This window comes from Antedon mediterranea, chromosome 10 (genome assembly GCF_964355755.1).
Source record: "Antedon mediterranea chromosome 10, ecAntMedi1.1, whole genome shotgun sequence".
Lineage (NCBI taxonomy): Eukaryota > Metazoa > Echinodermata > Crinoidea > Comatulida > Antedonidae > Antedon > Antedon mediterranea.
In genome coordinates, this window is record NC_092679.1 from 19,848,932 (window position 1) to 19,865,152 (window position 16,221).

A 16,221-nucleotide genomic window follows, 5' to 3' on the forward strand; every position below is an offset into this window, starting at 1 on the left:
CAACTAAACAGTTCTCCACACAAAAAAAGAAACAGATTTTTTTTTTATTCAACGATTGTTGTCCTAATGTTCAATTTCATGGACTTGATTTTAATTTCTTGTTTTTTTAAAGATGGGATCAAAGTTCATCATATCTAATTTCTTTGTCAGATCTTAGAGGAATTAGTTCCTTCATGGTCAATGTTCTAATTTTAGCCAAGTTTAATTAAATGCGGTTTGTAAAGTACCTAATTGGGATATCTAATGAACGAGGGTTACTATTGGATCGTTCATTTAACATTACTTTAATTGTTTACATAGCATATCTCACCACAATCTTTTCAAGCTGTATAATTTTGCACTACTAATTTATTTACTAAAAATAACCAAATAGATAATTATGATAGATTTTATTGATAACACCACTTTCTAAATTTTTAATTTGCATTCAAATTAATTCTTGTAAAATTTACAGAAAGTGTTTTGAAAATGATAATGACTATTAAAGCATGTCATATTTATCAACTTTTTGTGGCGGTTTTTATCTTCGCAGTTGATTTAAAATAAAATAAATAAAAACTGAATTTGTAGGCAAAACTTTATCATCACTCTGTATTTTGATAAATAATTTATATTTTGAATTTTATTGAATGAGTGTTTTGAATTTGCCTTTTTTTTTTCATGTGAACTGTATTGGTATATAAACCTCCGATTTTTATCTACAAAAATGTTCTTTTAATTCATATCCCAAATATCATTTCCAACGATTTATTTGTACAGTACATCAACCATGGAAAATGTATTATTTCTGTCAATATAATCACTTTTCCCACGTTCTGAATGAAATTACTGTGTTATTGTTCATGATAGAAAATCATGCACAAAGTTTATTTTACGGACAATAGGATTAACTACGGACCAGCCCATCTTTTAAACATTATGTTTTCATTATAAACAAACCCGACTATAGTAGTAAATTCTTTTAGGTAACTGTACTTACAGGTACAGTCAACTCCAATAACGGACTGTAAAATATTTCCATACGGGGAGGTGCCGTATTTACGGGCATATTTTCGTAAGCCTGGTAGCACAAGTGGGAAAATATGAGGAAGTGCAGCATTTCTGGGGTATACAGTATTTCTGACGATTTGGTAGTACAAGTGTGGGAAATGATGGGGTTGGCCTAATATGTCTGGTTTTCCAGAAAGTCTGATATTTGAAAATGTGTTTTTAATGTGTTTTTAATGGTAAAAAAAGAATAATTGGGATCTTTTGGACTTCAAGTGTACAGTTCGTAATAAAAATAGTACAGTATTACTGTACTGTACTGTATACAGTAGATTTTGTCATGTTTTCTCTTTCTTGTCTTGAAAAAGAAATGATGATGGTGGTTTGTGGAATGCTGGGATGAATTTCTTACTTTTTGAGTAGGCCTGTAACTTGCTCTTTGTGGAGAACAAGGCATTTGTTGGTTTCTCCAGGTAAGCTACGCACAAAATAGACTTATTCTACTACTGTACTGTATAACAAAAACAATTTTTTATTTTTATTTGCTAGTTAAAATTTTAAAATTAACTATTACCAGTTGTAATTTTTGAAAAAAATGGTTAAAACTTGTCAGTCTTAGCAAAGTTACTTGATCTGCCAATTTCTATAATAAATCCTTTTTGTAGTTAATTAATTAATTTACCCAAACAAATTCTTGATTGCTAATTGGTTGGTAATGTTACAAAGGTTTGCTAGTAGTACAACTGTATTGTGTACTGTAGATAACAATGTAGCTAATGTGAGTGTTTGCACAGATTGCCACATACCATATAAATATTTGGACAGTAATAAAATGTGCAATAAAACAATAATAAACAATATTAAAACAATAACATGATCATTATAAATATAGTAAACTAATCTGTTCAGAAATTCCTTTTTACGCCCTATTCTGAACTAAAAATCTTCCGAATTCAGTTCGCACAGAATTTACTGTACAATATCTATACCCCATTAACATAACAGTACTTGTATGAAATTAATCATGGGATATTGCCGTCCATTCTCGACTCTTCAAAAAGTGTGTTACAAATATTTAATCAACATGAACAAGAGCTGCAGTCTTGAAGGTATTTGTAATTATCATCTAGCTTGTGTGATACTTCACTATACTGTATCTGTGTATTGTACAAAGTGCATAAAGCAAGTACTTGGCCAAAATCTAAAAAGGCTTTTAAATATTCTTCCCAATGTACTGTACTTTGAGTGTGGTTGTTTAACTACTATAAATACTACACTGACTAAAAGCAGGTGAGGGGGAAGCCGGCCCAGGACCCAAAAGATAGTTCATCAAATTAAGTTCATCCCTTCATCTCACAATTTTCAGGCCTTGAAACTTTGCTTCCCCTATTTCAAAATCCTGGATTTTTTTATTTTATTTTATTCAATTTTCAGGCACAACAATACATGACAATACAGCGGTGCAGCACCCTGAGGATTGCCATGAGTGCAAAGCACTATCGAGATGGCTCTCCATATACTGCACTAGAACATATAAGACAAACATATACACAAGATGTTCTACATAAACAAAGACTTATTATTAAGTCTTTGGGAGTGGAGTTGTACTGTAAATTGTCATGAGAAAAAAACCCTGACATATGACAGGACTTAAACACAGGACCCTTAGATTGGTAGCCAAGCATCATAACCACCAAGCCACAGCTCCACTCCAGATCCGGCACTGAAAAGTAGTTGAGGGGTTTACACAGACAAATTTATTTGAAAGCAATCTGTTTTATTAGTATTAAATATACTGTTTGTAATTTGAAGTAGTCCACTCCATGTGAAGAAAATGGGTAACAGTCGGAAGGTAATTCAGGCCTGTTTGTAAGGGAGGATTGACGTACCACCGAGAAAAACATACACAAAAAGAAGGCTATCAGGATTATATCTGGAGCACCACCACGGTCCCACTCATCAAATTTATTCTTGAATCTTCGCCTTATGAAACTCAATTACATTAACCTCAACCGACAAAGTAATTTTCTCTTCTCCTCCATTAACCATGTCCTGCCAAACCATGTCTGCTTTCCTTTTACCTTCAACTCGTCTCTCCATCACCACCACACACAATCTCATAATTAAAAACAACTCATTCCAACACAATATTAATACTCTGGACACACATTATGGAATAATCTATCTCCCTCCATTTTAGAATCTGCCTCCCAAAAAGAATTTAAAAAAAAATCATATCGTCTCTTATCATTAGCCTGTCATATCTTGACCTGTACCTATCTTTTCCATACTTCTTCCTTTAAAAAAAATTTATTTATTTATTTTAATTAATTTTTTTATTTAATTATTTTTTAAATTTATTTATTTATTTTTTTTTAATGTATTTATTATCCTTCAATGAATGCTATATTGTCGGTTTATCCAGGAAAGCAGGCACGACATAGACTAATATTATAACCTATTACACTCATAAACATATTCATTGTACAGTTGCATAGTGTTTTGTTCAATATCTCATATTCAGAAGTGTTCAGAATAAAGGCATTGAAAAACTGCCATTTACTGTAGTTAATTAAAAATGTACTGTAATTGGAACAGCTGTAGTTGAGTAACAAGACAAATTACATTATCAGAATTATACATTTCAAAATTCCACTTGAAAACAAACCCTCTCAAACTAAATACCTCTTAAAATAGCCTAAATATTTTGAAAAGCTCTGTATAATACAGTTGGATGTAATGTTACAGTAAGGCCAGGCAAATAGATAAAAGGGATAGAATGAAACCAAGTTTAATAAAATTGACTATGTGGGATGGTTCCCACCAGAGGATGAAGATAACGGATGGCACCGTTATCATAATTTTTATGTATTCTGTTGTAAATTGTTATGAGCCGATATTAAATAAATCAAATCAAATAATGGTGCTCTACCGTTTCCTTCTTGTACAGTAAATTTGTTCCTCTTTTCCAAGAGAAGGGCTATTTGTGGTTTATCCAGGTAAGCTACAGGTAGGCACAAAATAGACTAATAAAATTGACAAGGAAGTCAATTACAGTACGAGTTTAAGTCACAAGTGCCATATGTTATTTTAATTACGGTAGTTATTTTTGTGTTAAATAAACGCTGAACAAAGGAAAAAGAACTATTGTACATGTATGATTAAATATATCTTTCAATAATAATCAAACATACTGTATTGAATAAAAACCACAATAAATTATATGAAGTCATAATTCTATGAATTAAATAAGTCATTTAAACTACTGTATATTTAAAGTTAAAGATGTATTGTCATGAAAAATGAAGATTTATAAAATCAGACTTTAATATACGCCATTTTGTGGTTTTAATCAAGTTAATCACTTCCGTAGAAAGAAAAACAGAAAAATATAATGTTTTCACTTATAAAAAGACAAACTGGACGGCTTAATTCACCTACTGTATTTGCTTTATTTTAAATTATTTAACATTTTTTTCCGCTAAATGGTATAATTCAACACAAAAATTATTGATGTACCATATACAGGTACTAAATATTGTGCAATAATTTTGTATTTATTCGTGAGCTGATTTGAAGAAATAAAAGTGAAAAGAACACAAAAAACACCACAAAAAAAAGGGTTTTTTCGCATATTTTTCAAGGGGACAATTATCTTTAAAATAAACAGCATATCATGCTATTGTATAATCAGTATATTTTTTAGTATTGCAATAATACCATATGGCGCAAACACAAATTGAAAACCCTTTTTTGTTCTCACTTACTGGTTCTTACAAAGTGTCAATGACATAAAAAATTGATTTAAAATAAATTCAGTGGGTGATTGACGTTGGGAATCTCATTGAGCGTTGTTAAACTGTAATGTATGTTTTTAATGTAATTCTCATTTCTAAAACCCTTTATTTCTCATAACACTTATTTCTTAAACTCAATTAAAGATAAAAGTTCAATGACTTATTATAAATTATACTTCTTATTTTGAATCAAACTTAAATTTAATTAAACAGTTGTTTGAATCAAAGTCTTAATTCAATATTTTGTAGAACATTTTTATCTTATTAAATTTAATGAGAAAATATAAGATTTGTTTGGGGTATAAATCCAAACATCATGGGGACAATTTTAAAAACCTGTGGCCGTGTTCACCATTGACACTTACCGGTAGGCTAAGGGAAATATTCTATGTACTGTAAGTAAATACAATTTAAGGGAAATACTTAAATATTTATTGAGTTCAGTAAAATACTTAATATTTAAGGGAAATATCTCACTTACAATACAGATTCAAGATTCAAGAAATTTTATTTGTCCATAAAAATGGAAATTCACTTTGCTTGGTAGATTAAAACAACCATAACAAACAAACATAAAAAATGTTTGCAACAATTTAGAACGTGCAGTATTATAACAGATTAAAATACAAGATAAAAAGTTAAAAATAAAAAACTGTTAAAAATGTAAAACTATTCAAAAATTGCATTATCGTCTTACATTAGAATTAAAAATATGAATGCTATTTACAACGAAGGATTTTCTAGTTCTACAAAGATTTGCTCTTGGAGGTCGTTCAGTAAGTGTTATTAGTGAATACAGCCACAGGATGTTCATAAGGTCCAAAATGATGGTCCTAGCAAAAATACATGGCTTCTTGAAAAACTGACTAATTGGGTTGCAGGGCAAAATTTCATTTTAAAATTTCGTTTAGCAATATTGCTAATCAAACTGATTTTTTAGTCAAGAAACATAGTTTTGTATTATTCCCTGGGTTGGCCTATGGTGGACTACTATACAGTAGGATCAAAATGAGGTACAGTATGCTAGTATATAGTACTACTTGTATAATAACAATCACTTCTGTTGGTCTCCAAAAAGGGTTGGTTCAAATATATGTGCTTCCAAATAACCATTGTATTATCAGTGGGTATTTTTAACCACTATTTTCAAGCTGCCAGTTATTCCCCTGGTTTAATAATAATCGATTATTTCTTTTGCAGGAGAAACAGGACCTTAATTTCATAGTTGACACTTTAACTGTAAAATGCAGAAACATTGTGTGTTATCAACAGGAAACCACTTGCCAGTATCTAGTATTAGTAACCCTTTGACTGACACTATGGTACTGTATTGTTAACAATAACCTGTCAAATCCTGATTGCACAGACATACAGTACTGTACCACTGTATATAAAACAAAGGCTTACATGTCCATTGCTAGTATCAGGATAGTAGACTGATTCTGTAATCATAAGAAAAGGGTCTAAATTTCACAAATTAAAATGCAAAAGATACAGGTTGCCATTTCTCAGACAGTTTTTCTGTATTAATTTTGTAATAATATAGTCAACTCTCCTACTGTAATACCGTCGTGGACACTTTTAGGCTGGCCTACTCCATGCTGGCCTATACTATGTCTGGTTTTCCGGAAAGTCTGGTATTGGGAATGTGTTTTAATGGTAGAAATGAATTTGGGACTGTTTGGACCAAAAGAAAAGTCTGGTTTTGGGAGAGTTTCCGGTTTTCAGAGACTTCACTGTACTATCAGTAGTACTGTAACAGATTAAACTAGAAAGCCACTCCGAGAGTGCATACCTTAGTCCGCCTACTGTGAAATTCTCCTACATAAGATTTCTCCGGTAAAAAAAAAAAATATATATATATATTTGTGTGTGTCTTAATGCTGTTTGTGATTTAGGCTAATTTCACTACAAGAATGTGTATGCGAGTTTGGTGTAATGGTTATGTAACAAGCCTTTCAATTAACAATAGCTTCAGTTGACTAACAATAGAGCAGCAACGCGAAAATCAAACGAGTGAATTTGAAAAGGAAATACAGGTAATATATGTAGGTTTTTCAAACTACTGGCATTAAAAAACGTGCACATTAAATCAAATTATGTTTTAAAATTACAATTCAAAAATTATAATTCTTGCCTCTTGTACAAAAATGAAGTTTTTTGGACAAGTAGTTCTCGAGAAAATGCAATTTCAGTATACTTGTTACTTTAAGACTGCAATTTCAGTATACTTGTTACTTTAAGACTGCTCGCCGGCTTTTGAAAAATTCTCTCCTATCTTTTAACACTAGCAGGTCTGAAAAGTATACTAAAAAGTGGTCCAGAATTGGGACAATAGTCCCAAAATTTAATGGAATGGTCCTTGACCACATACCTATCTGTATATTCATTTTGGAAAAGATCTTGTAATTACTTTTTGAGTAATCCTGCTAACAAACAAACAAACAAACGCTACCGATTACATACCTCCTTGGCGGAGGTAAAAAATCGGATACTATACAGTATTTAATGAATAAATAAAATGTGTTTGGCTATTTTGGTTTACTAAAGTCTGGTTCCCACTTGGACGCAACACAATAATCTGACCAATCACAATGTTGTATTGTGCCTACATCGTTGTTTTGCGTCCAAGTACTGTACATCATTACACAGCTCTGTCAACTTACAGCTCTGTCTATATTTTAAAATCAAGATGCCATAAAAACTAATATTTTTTAACAAAAGTGAGGTTTCATTTAGTTATTCCAGGGTTTAATACAGTTACAATTTCTGTATCTTCTCTTTGTTCTTGAATTGGGTTCACACAACAGATAACAACACAAAAGGTATTGTTATGTAATAGTATAAACAGACTGTACCATTGTGTCAGGAGATAGTTCATCAATAATAGGGTATGTTTATACTAGAGTGCTCCATGGTTTATAGAACTCTCAAGAATCATATACAGTAGATTTAGAACAATTTCAGCCTAAGCTTATAAATTACCGATGTGAAATTATTGTGTAAAAAATTTAAAATACGTACCCTTTCCTTCTGATGATGATCCTTTTAATTCTATGATAATGTGTAATTTACCATGAGGCTCAAGGGGAATCTGAAGAGAAGAAAAGCAAAAAATTATTTACCATGAATAGTGTGGGACAGAGTCACTACTGTAGCTAAAGCATCTATAGTACAGGTACAGTACACAAACAATGATGATGAAATCCAATCGACTGTAACTTAATTACAACTGTAAAGCCTTGTTTACACTATCAAACTTTATGTGACAAAAAAAGTATATGGACATGATGATGTCATCACTACCATATTTAAGCATATCACTATCGTATTTGGGTATTGTATCAAATTTCTTTGTCACATAAAATAGTGTAGACAGAGCCTAATATTGTACCGTTTTCAAATACAGTACTGTCACTCATTCTTTCACATCATCAAGCAAAACTGCGGAGTTTGTACCATGGAGTAATAATACTCCATGTTTGTACCCACCAGTGAAAACTTTGGATTGGATTCAAGCCTCTGTAAACATTTTTTTAGCATGGCCACACCACACGAATACAGTGTACAGTGGTATATAAATATGTTCATTATTTTTTATTTATTGTCTCCATGGTAACAATAAACACATTATTCTTTTCTTGATTTCTACTACCTGTAGTACTGTACAGTAAAGTAACACAATTTGAACACAATGACACAACTACTTGTACAGTATCAATGTGTCAGATACAGTAAGCAACAGTGACGAACAAATTGTATTTTTATTTATATTTGACACAATTGATTTGAATGTATTGTTGTTGTTGTTGTTTGTAGTGTACTTTAAAAAAATACCTGAATCAAATTAATGGAAATTGTGGGGAAAAATGTGGTAAAAAAACTCTTAAGGAAATACTGTAAGAGGTCCATCATTGGCAATGATCAGATGTACAGTACAGATTATGTACAGTGCTGAAACAAAGGGTTCAATTGTGTACTACTGTATTTAATACAGTACAGTATAATTGCCGGGGCCCTTATGAGACAAGCCTTCGTTTCTAGTAAGGGTCATAGTTATTTTTGCCACAGTATAACTGAATAACTGTGAGTGTGAGTCAAAGAAAAAAAATGTATAATTGTAAAAAAAAAGCATAATCTTCAATTTTGACCAATTTTCAGATACCGTGTACTGTATCGTATCTTTTTATTTTTTAATAAAGGCAAAAAACAAATAACCCACCAGGGTCATTTTCCTACTCTTTTAATGTGAGGAAATTTGAATTTTCCTTTATAATTTTATCTAGCCTTCAATCAAACCGAGCACTGTATCTCCCAATATTAATACATTAACATATTCATCTAGTGTACTGTACTACTACTAGTGCTCTACACCGTATGACCTTCACTAATACAAATTTGTCTTACTGTAAATCGTAACAGAATATTTTATATTAACATAAAGAAATGGAATTTACTGCACTGTACCGTATTAAACACTCTATTATATACACTTAATTAATGAATAAAATAATAATAAATTGATAATGGTTTAGCATTCAGTTTAAAACCATTTGTTTTTTACCTGCATACTGTCTGATACGGAAAGGCATTCTACGAAAACTGCAGTACAGTTTGTTTGGTTGGAAATGATAAATTAATTTTATGTTTTAAAACAGGTAATACTAATAATGTGTTATTATACTATAAGCTACAGATAATAAACAAATTTAGCATAAAACTTGTAATACAGTAAGTAGGTGTGCTTATACAGTACATGTTTCGATACAGTACTGTATTTTTACTGTATTATAGAGGTCAAAATTAAACCCTTTGTTTCAGTACTGTACATACAATCCACTGTAATTATTGTGAAATTTCTTTTAAAAATTCTAGGAACCTAAAATGAGACTGCAGTTTTGGTTTTCATTTCAGTTCTCTAAAAAAACAATTCAAACTTTAATAAGAACAATATTATTATTAGGTACTAGCAGTTATACCTGCCCCAAGGCGGGTTTTCAAGTAAGTTTAAAACTGTCTCAATGAAATTCCGATTAATTTGATGAACCTTATAACCCCCTGGACACCAGTATCTCCCTATACTCACCAACTCAATCACACCAAACACTCGGGTGATTTGTTAGAAATAAATTCTTCTAATTCTTTATCTCCCTATACTCACCAACCTCCACCCCTCTTCAATAAAACCCCACACTCTTTTTCAAAAAGAAATTCTTCCCAGTGCCGGACAAATTCAATTCAACTTTAGCGTCAAAATGAGAGAGGTATACATATCTATGATACTGTATGCCTATATTTTAAGTACGTTGTAAACTGTGTAAATGAATAGGTGTCATACAGGTACAGTATTGGCTGATAATTAAAATATCTAATTTTGATAGGCCTACAATACATTCCCAACCCCAAACCCCCAGCCTCTTCCCAGGGAAAAAGTAAAATACTTTTTCCAACCACAATTCTGGTAAATTTGATAGCCTACCTCTAGCCTAAGCAAAATCCCCACTATCCCCGAAACCCCAACTCCCCCTCTCCCACCAAATCCCTAGACTTTTCAAAATGTAGTTTAAAACTTCCCGGTACAATTGTGATCATTTTGATACCCCATACATATGGTTACGTGCAGAAACATAAATTTGTATAACAAACAAACATCGAAAGTGGGGGTTTTGACCACATTTTGGTCCCTAACTTGGATCCTAGGTAGCGGATGATGTTGAAATATAGCTTAGAACATTCCCGGTACAATTGCGGTCATTTTGATACCCCATATGTAAGATTACGCGCAGTAACAAAAATTTGTATAACGAACAAACAAACAAACAGACAAACAGACAGACAGACAGACAAACTCTCTCACTTATAATATTAATATAGATAAAAGTGTAAAAGTCTTGGAAATCCTTGTACAGTACAGAATGATACAGTATACAGTAGTTTTACTGTACAGTACTTCTGTACATTAGTATCTTCAGAATTCATTAAAAATATTCTGTACTTAATACTGTACTACATGATAGGCTTTTTATATTCAGCAGCAGGCCTGTATAAATACTGTAGTAGGCCTAAAATCAGTATCGGTATTACAGTATATATTTATTTATATATATATATTTTTTCATAAAGTAGTTAGTAGTTAGTACTTTTTTATGACAATGAATAATTGTTTAATTTCCTCGTAACAGACACATAAAGTATAACAGTGGATTTAATTCTACAGTAGCAGGGAAAAATTTCATTTCGAAATCCTGTTTAGCAATATTGCTAATCAAACTGATTTTTGATTCGAGAAACATAGTTTTGTATTGTATTTTTTGCTACAAAATTGTACAAATGTGTAGCAATAAGGTTGTTTTGTATAGGTTTTTGCTATGCTACACTGGCGAAATTATTCCCTGCAGTAGGCCTATACAGGTAGATTTGTTAGAAAAAATACACAATAATACTGTAGCAGTAACAGTATGTACAGTTGTCTTTAATAAAGACAGGTTAGTAATTATGAATATAACGGAGAAAGGAAGATGGGCATGTTCTCCTTGTTTTGAAGTTTAAATTAATCAATAAATTCTATAAAAGAAATGGCATCAAATCAATTTTCACTATAAAATATTTATAATTATTCCAAGATTCAATTATTTATTGGTCCACTTTAAAATGGAAATTTGTTTTGCTTGGCAAAACAATAAAACAACAAAGAAAATTCATCAAATTGCAAAGGCAATGTTATAAAATCATTGTATTATAGACATGTTCATGCTTTTTTATTTTCTAATATTTGGAATAGCACAATATAGTGCCTTAATGTAAAATTAACATTGGTCCATTCTTTTGTAATGTATTGAACCACTGTATACACAAAGCTAAAAAAAAAAAACATTTACGTTTAATACAGTACAAACATAAGTTACAAATTTATAGTCATCAAAAACAGCTGATCGTACCAGACACCAATCTGAGTAATCTCACTGCTGTACTACAATACTACAGTAGTAGGATCCCTTTAAAAAAAATCTAGGAAAACAGACATTAACAAGGCATACATCAGGGGCGGATCCAGCATTATAGGAAAAGGGGGAAGGTGGAGGGGGGGGGGGGGTTGAAGAGATTAATATTCCATAAATGATAAAAACAATCTGTCGGATTGCAGAAAAATCAAAATAGTCATTATTATATTTTTTTTTAAACAGCTGTTAAATTGGTTGGAAAATGATTGGAAATGGTTGGAAAATGATGCTGACTTTAAAGCTGGCTCGGTTACAGGATCTGTCTAACCCATATTACATTCATCATGTCTATACACTGAAAAATACCCCAAAAAATAATGTACAGTAGTGTCTCCTTAGATGAATAATTGTATAGTCAATTAGTAACCACAGATTTCTAAAGAAAAACACACCTTTCTATTTACAGTAAAGCTTATTTTAGGTTATACACAGGTCAATACATAGAAGATATAGTTTACTGTACTTTGCTTCATATTATTAGCAGATTATTAATTTCTATGAAAAGTACAGTAACCTAATTTGTAATAATTTTAAATCGTTGACATTTAAAAATTCCTTACAGTACTACAATATGTCCTGTTCACATCTTGTATTCTGTACTACCTGTATACTGTACATCACATTCATTAACAATAATACAGTAAACCTCCCAAAATTGTTAACTACCTGTTGGGGGTTGGAACGTCTGTGTACTGTATAGTATCTGAAAACATTTATTAATGTTACAGTATATTGTCTTTAAAAAATAATAATGGACTACTGAAATGCTTAAGAAAAAAAAAAAAATTTGGACTATTATTTTTTTTTGTATGCTTAAACAATAAACATAAATAAACAATAAAAAAAGAATATTTAACAGTTGGTATTTTATTGTCTGCATTTGAACTTAACATTCCTGAAAGCAAAATATCAATCAAACAGCAATAGGAAATAAATTGTTTAATATCTTATAAACAAACAGTGTATTAAGTGCAAGCGGGATAATAATAGATAGTGTTTAATCACAAAATGTAAACATAATCAAAACCAAATTTGATAAACATGTACTGTACAGTGTGTCAGTACTGTCAAAAATACATTCAACCCGATAAACTCTATAATAAATAACATATTCTTACACTCTCTAATATTTATAATACATTTGACTAATTACCAAATCTAATTTTAGAATAGGTAGGGGCCTATATTATTATTAATTATTAATATTATCTTACCCAAATATCTGATGTGTTTTCATTACTATTACTTGTGCAACTTAATAAATCCTTAATTGCTATAATTCGATTCGCCACAAAATCATCACCAAGAATTTTTGCATCATGATAAACAGTGATGCAGATATTTTCTGCATTTGTTACATCTGCCTCGAATTCTTCATGCCATTCAGGTTTGAACGTCCTTGCCTTCACCGTAGTTTTTCCTATATTATAATCATCTACATTTACAGTAATGTACGGATCTATCAACTGCAGCGAACCAAATCTGGACGCACAATCCGTGGGCTTCAAATCTTCTGCCTCACACACTTTCACGCGTAAAGATCCACTAAAAACGACCATAATTGCACCGTATATATTTCAAAATATAGAAAATAAACGCAACTGTTAGTTGCAATATTCCCTTGCCAAATTTGGCACGGATTTGAAGGAATTCCAGATGAATTGCACTTTCGCTTTCATTGAAAATTCAAGCAGCCTACGCCTTACCAAGGGTACACCGTCTATCTATTCAACAAAAACATAAACCTCTCTAATAATATTTATCTGTATTCATAAATTGTATTACCAAATAAATTTTCTAAAATTCTAATATCATATACAAATAAATTACCACAATAAGATAATTAATTGTATTATAATTTCATTTGATAAAATGTTTATGCTAAACAATTCCGTGTTTAAAATGTAAAAGTGAATTTAACTAAAAACTGTAATGGTACGAGACTACATTTTAAAACAAAATGGCGACAGCCAATGTTTTGAAATTGTCACAGATCATCCATCGGTAAGATTACGATTGCAAAGTTTCTGACCACTTTTATACTTGATTAAACTTTCAGATCGTATACGTAACTAATGTTAAATGATAATATTATATTTTTATATTGTTATATCAATCGTTATTAACTCATAAAGGCCTAGGCCTAGGTAGATTTATTTACGATACTTGGTTCGGCCCACTCGATCCTCATTATTCGCCGGTGGTGGTGAGGGATTGGGCCATTGGGTCTGGTGTTCCCAGGCCTAGCTGGACTATTTTGGCATATTATTGCATGAGCCTAGTCGTAGTTAATTGGTTAGGCTAAATACATTTTATTTTGGTTTGAATCCCAATAAATAATTAAAATAATAATAAAAATAGGTCCTCTAGGCTCTGACGTTTTTGTGTAATTTGTTTGTATTTTAGTATTACTATTACTATACTACATTACAACAGTAGCCTACTGTACTCTACTAGTACTACTAGGCCCTACTAGTCTTTTGGTTTCTTTTGTTTTATTTATAGAAATGTTTTAAAGACATTACTTGCAGTGAACAATACAGCGAGGCACACCACCATCGTTCGATCAACGGCAAACGATGCTACATCAAAGGAGGAGCAGGAGGAGAGTAAAGTCACCCTCAGTGATAGCTGTGTTAAAGTAATTCAACATTTGTGCTGCTTCTTTGCTTCAAAACATAAAATAAACTATCATCGATTTAATTGAAAATGTTCATCTGGTTATTAGAAATGTTCTTTTTTCCCAAATCAAAAATTAGTATGTAAACTAACCTTGACAGTTTCGCTGGCCTGATCGGACAACTGCTTCAGAAGTAATTTAATTTAAATTCCAGAATTTCCGATATTTGGGAATGAAAATGATAGGTCTAATTCAATATTAACGCAATATTATTCTTTAATCTTTCCAGCAAATCAAGAAAATAGGGGCACAGGGACAACATTTGCGATTATCTGTTGAAGGTGGTGGCTGCTCCGGATTTCAGTACATGTTCTCATTAGAATCAGAAACTACAGATGAAGATAGGTAAAGTGCCATGTCTATGGAGGGCAATTGCTGTCAAAAGTAAAACAACATTGACTCAGATTTCCTCAACAGCTCTTCAAATAAATCTTCAAATCAATTTCTCATAAAATATAGCCATAATAAACTTTAAAAGCACCATGCAAATATTCTATACACTGCATACCTGTCAAGTTGGAGACAGGGATATGTACGAGATTTCCACGAAATGGTCGAGGTAGGCATTATGACAAAGCTCTCCCATGGATTCAGACATTATAATTGTACAATCTGCATAAACAGGTCAAACAGAGGCTTCTTGGTAACCATTAAAGAGAGTCTAAGCACACCCCACCCCTCCATCACAAATATTAAAAACTCTCTTAAACTTAATCAAGATATTATACTGTACCTGATGGAAACCTCACTACTTGATTTCTTCTTTCTGCAGGGTTTTCGAGAAAGATGGTGCAAAATTAGTTATTGATGAGATGTCGCTGGAATACGTAAAAGGGTCAGTCGTAGATTACCAAGAAGAACTAATCCGTTCAGCTTTCCAAATTGTTAACAACCCTATTGCGGAAAAAGGATGCTCTTGCGGCGCATCATTTTCAATTAAATTTTAAATAATCGTGGAAGATAGGTTTATAAAAGCTGCTTTATGAGAAAGCCTTTTAAAAATTAAATAATTTATAGGAGGATCATTGTTTATATTAACCGGAGGTAACAGTCTTGACACGATGTATGTTTTACCTTATATAATATTGTCATATAAAACATTCAAATATTACAATCTAAAATGGCATTAACAAACATAATCTTGATCACAGTTTGTGTTGTACCATCTATTTAAAATACATATAGGGAAACATTCAAGTAATTTTTCTTTTGGATGATCCAAAGTCAAATAAAAATTTTTACTCTAGCTTTCGCTGGTCAACAACGCAGCTTAATCATGAGCGAGTCTCTGTGACTTGGACTTGTTACCATTAGATCTCATATTTGGTATAGCGCCATCTATGGAACGTTCAGGTTTACTCAAAAGGGATTGTCGAGGTATCCTCTTTAGTAAGTTGAACAGAGATGACGGCGGATTGGAAATACCAAAACTGTACAACAACTTACTAAAGACGATGCCCCGACAATCCCGTTTGAGTAAACCTGAACGTTCCATAGATGGAGCTATAGCAAAATACGAGATCTAATGGTAACAAGTCCAAGTCACAGAGACTCCCTCATGATTAAGCTGTGTTGTTGACCAGCGAAAGCTAGATTAAAAAACGTAAGTTTTATGAATTTTATTTGACTTTGGATCATCCAAAAGAAAAATTACTTGAATACTATACAGAGATCCAGATGAACCTTTTTACTAAGGGAAACATATTGTAGGTTGTATCAAAATAATGGGCTTTGTATAGATGTAAATATGAGATAT

The 16,221-nt window shown here is 31.7% G+C and overlaps 2 protein-coding genes across 3 annotated transcripts in view; one reads left to right on the forward strand and one right to left on the reverse strand.

Moving 5' to 3' along the window:
* The window catches only part of LOC140059785 (calcium-independent protein kinase C-like), a 38,132-nt gene extending 24,642 nt beyond the window's left edge, over positions 1-13,490 (reverse strand). For both annotated transcript variants that reach the window (XM_072105686.1, XM_072105687.1), the window contains exons 1-2: positions 13,000-13,490; positions 7,809-7,878 (exon numbers count right to left, since the gene is read on the reverse strand). In XM_072105686.1, the coding sequence (XP_071961787.1) occupies positions 7,809-7,878; positions 13,000-13,344 (415 nt within the window). In that variant the 5' untranslated portion in view covers positions 13,345-13,490. The remainder of the gene's footprint in view (positions 1-7,808; positions 7,879-12,999) is intronic.
* Positions 13,491-13,725: 235 nt separating this feature from the next.
* Positions 13,726-15,688, forward strand: LOC140060531 (iron-sulfur cluster assembly 2 homolog, mitochondrial-like). The gene is made up of 4 exons (XM_072106788.1): positions 13,726-13,789; positions 14,291-14,426; positions 14,695-14,810; positions 15,238-15,688. The coding sequence occupies exons 1-4, from the start codon at positions 13,746-13,748 to the stop codon at positions 15,410-15,412; spliced, it is 471 nt and encodes a 156-aa protein (XP_071962889.1). The 5' UTR covers positions 13,726-13,745; the 3' UTR covers positions 15,413-15,688.
* Positions 15,689-16,221: the final 533 nt, after the last annotated feature.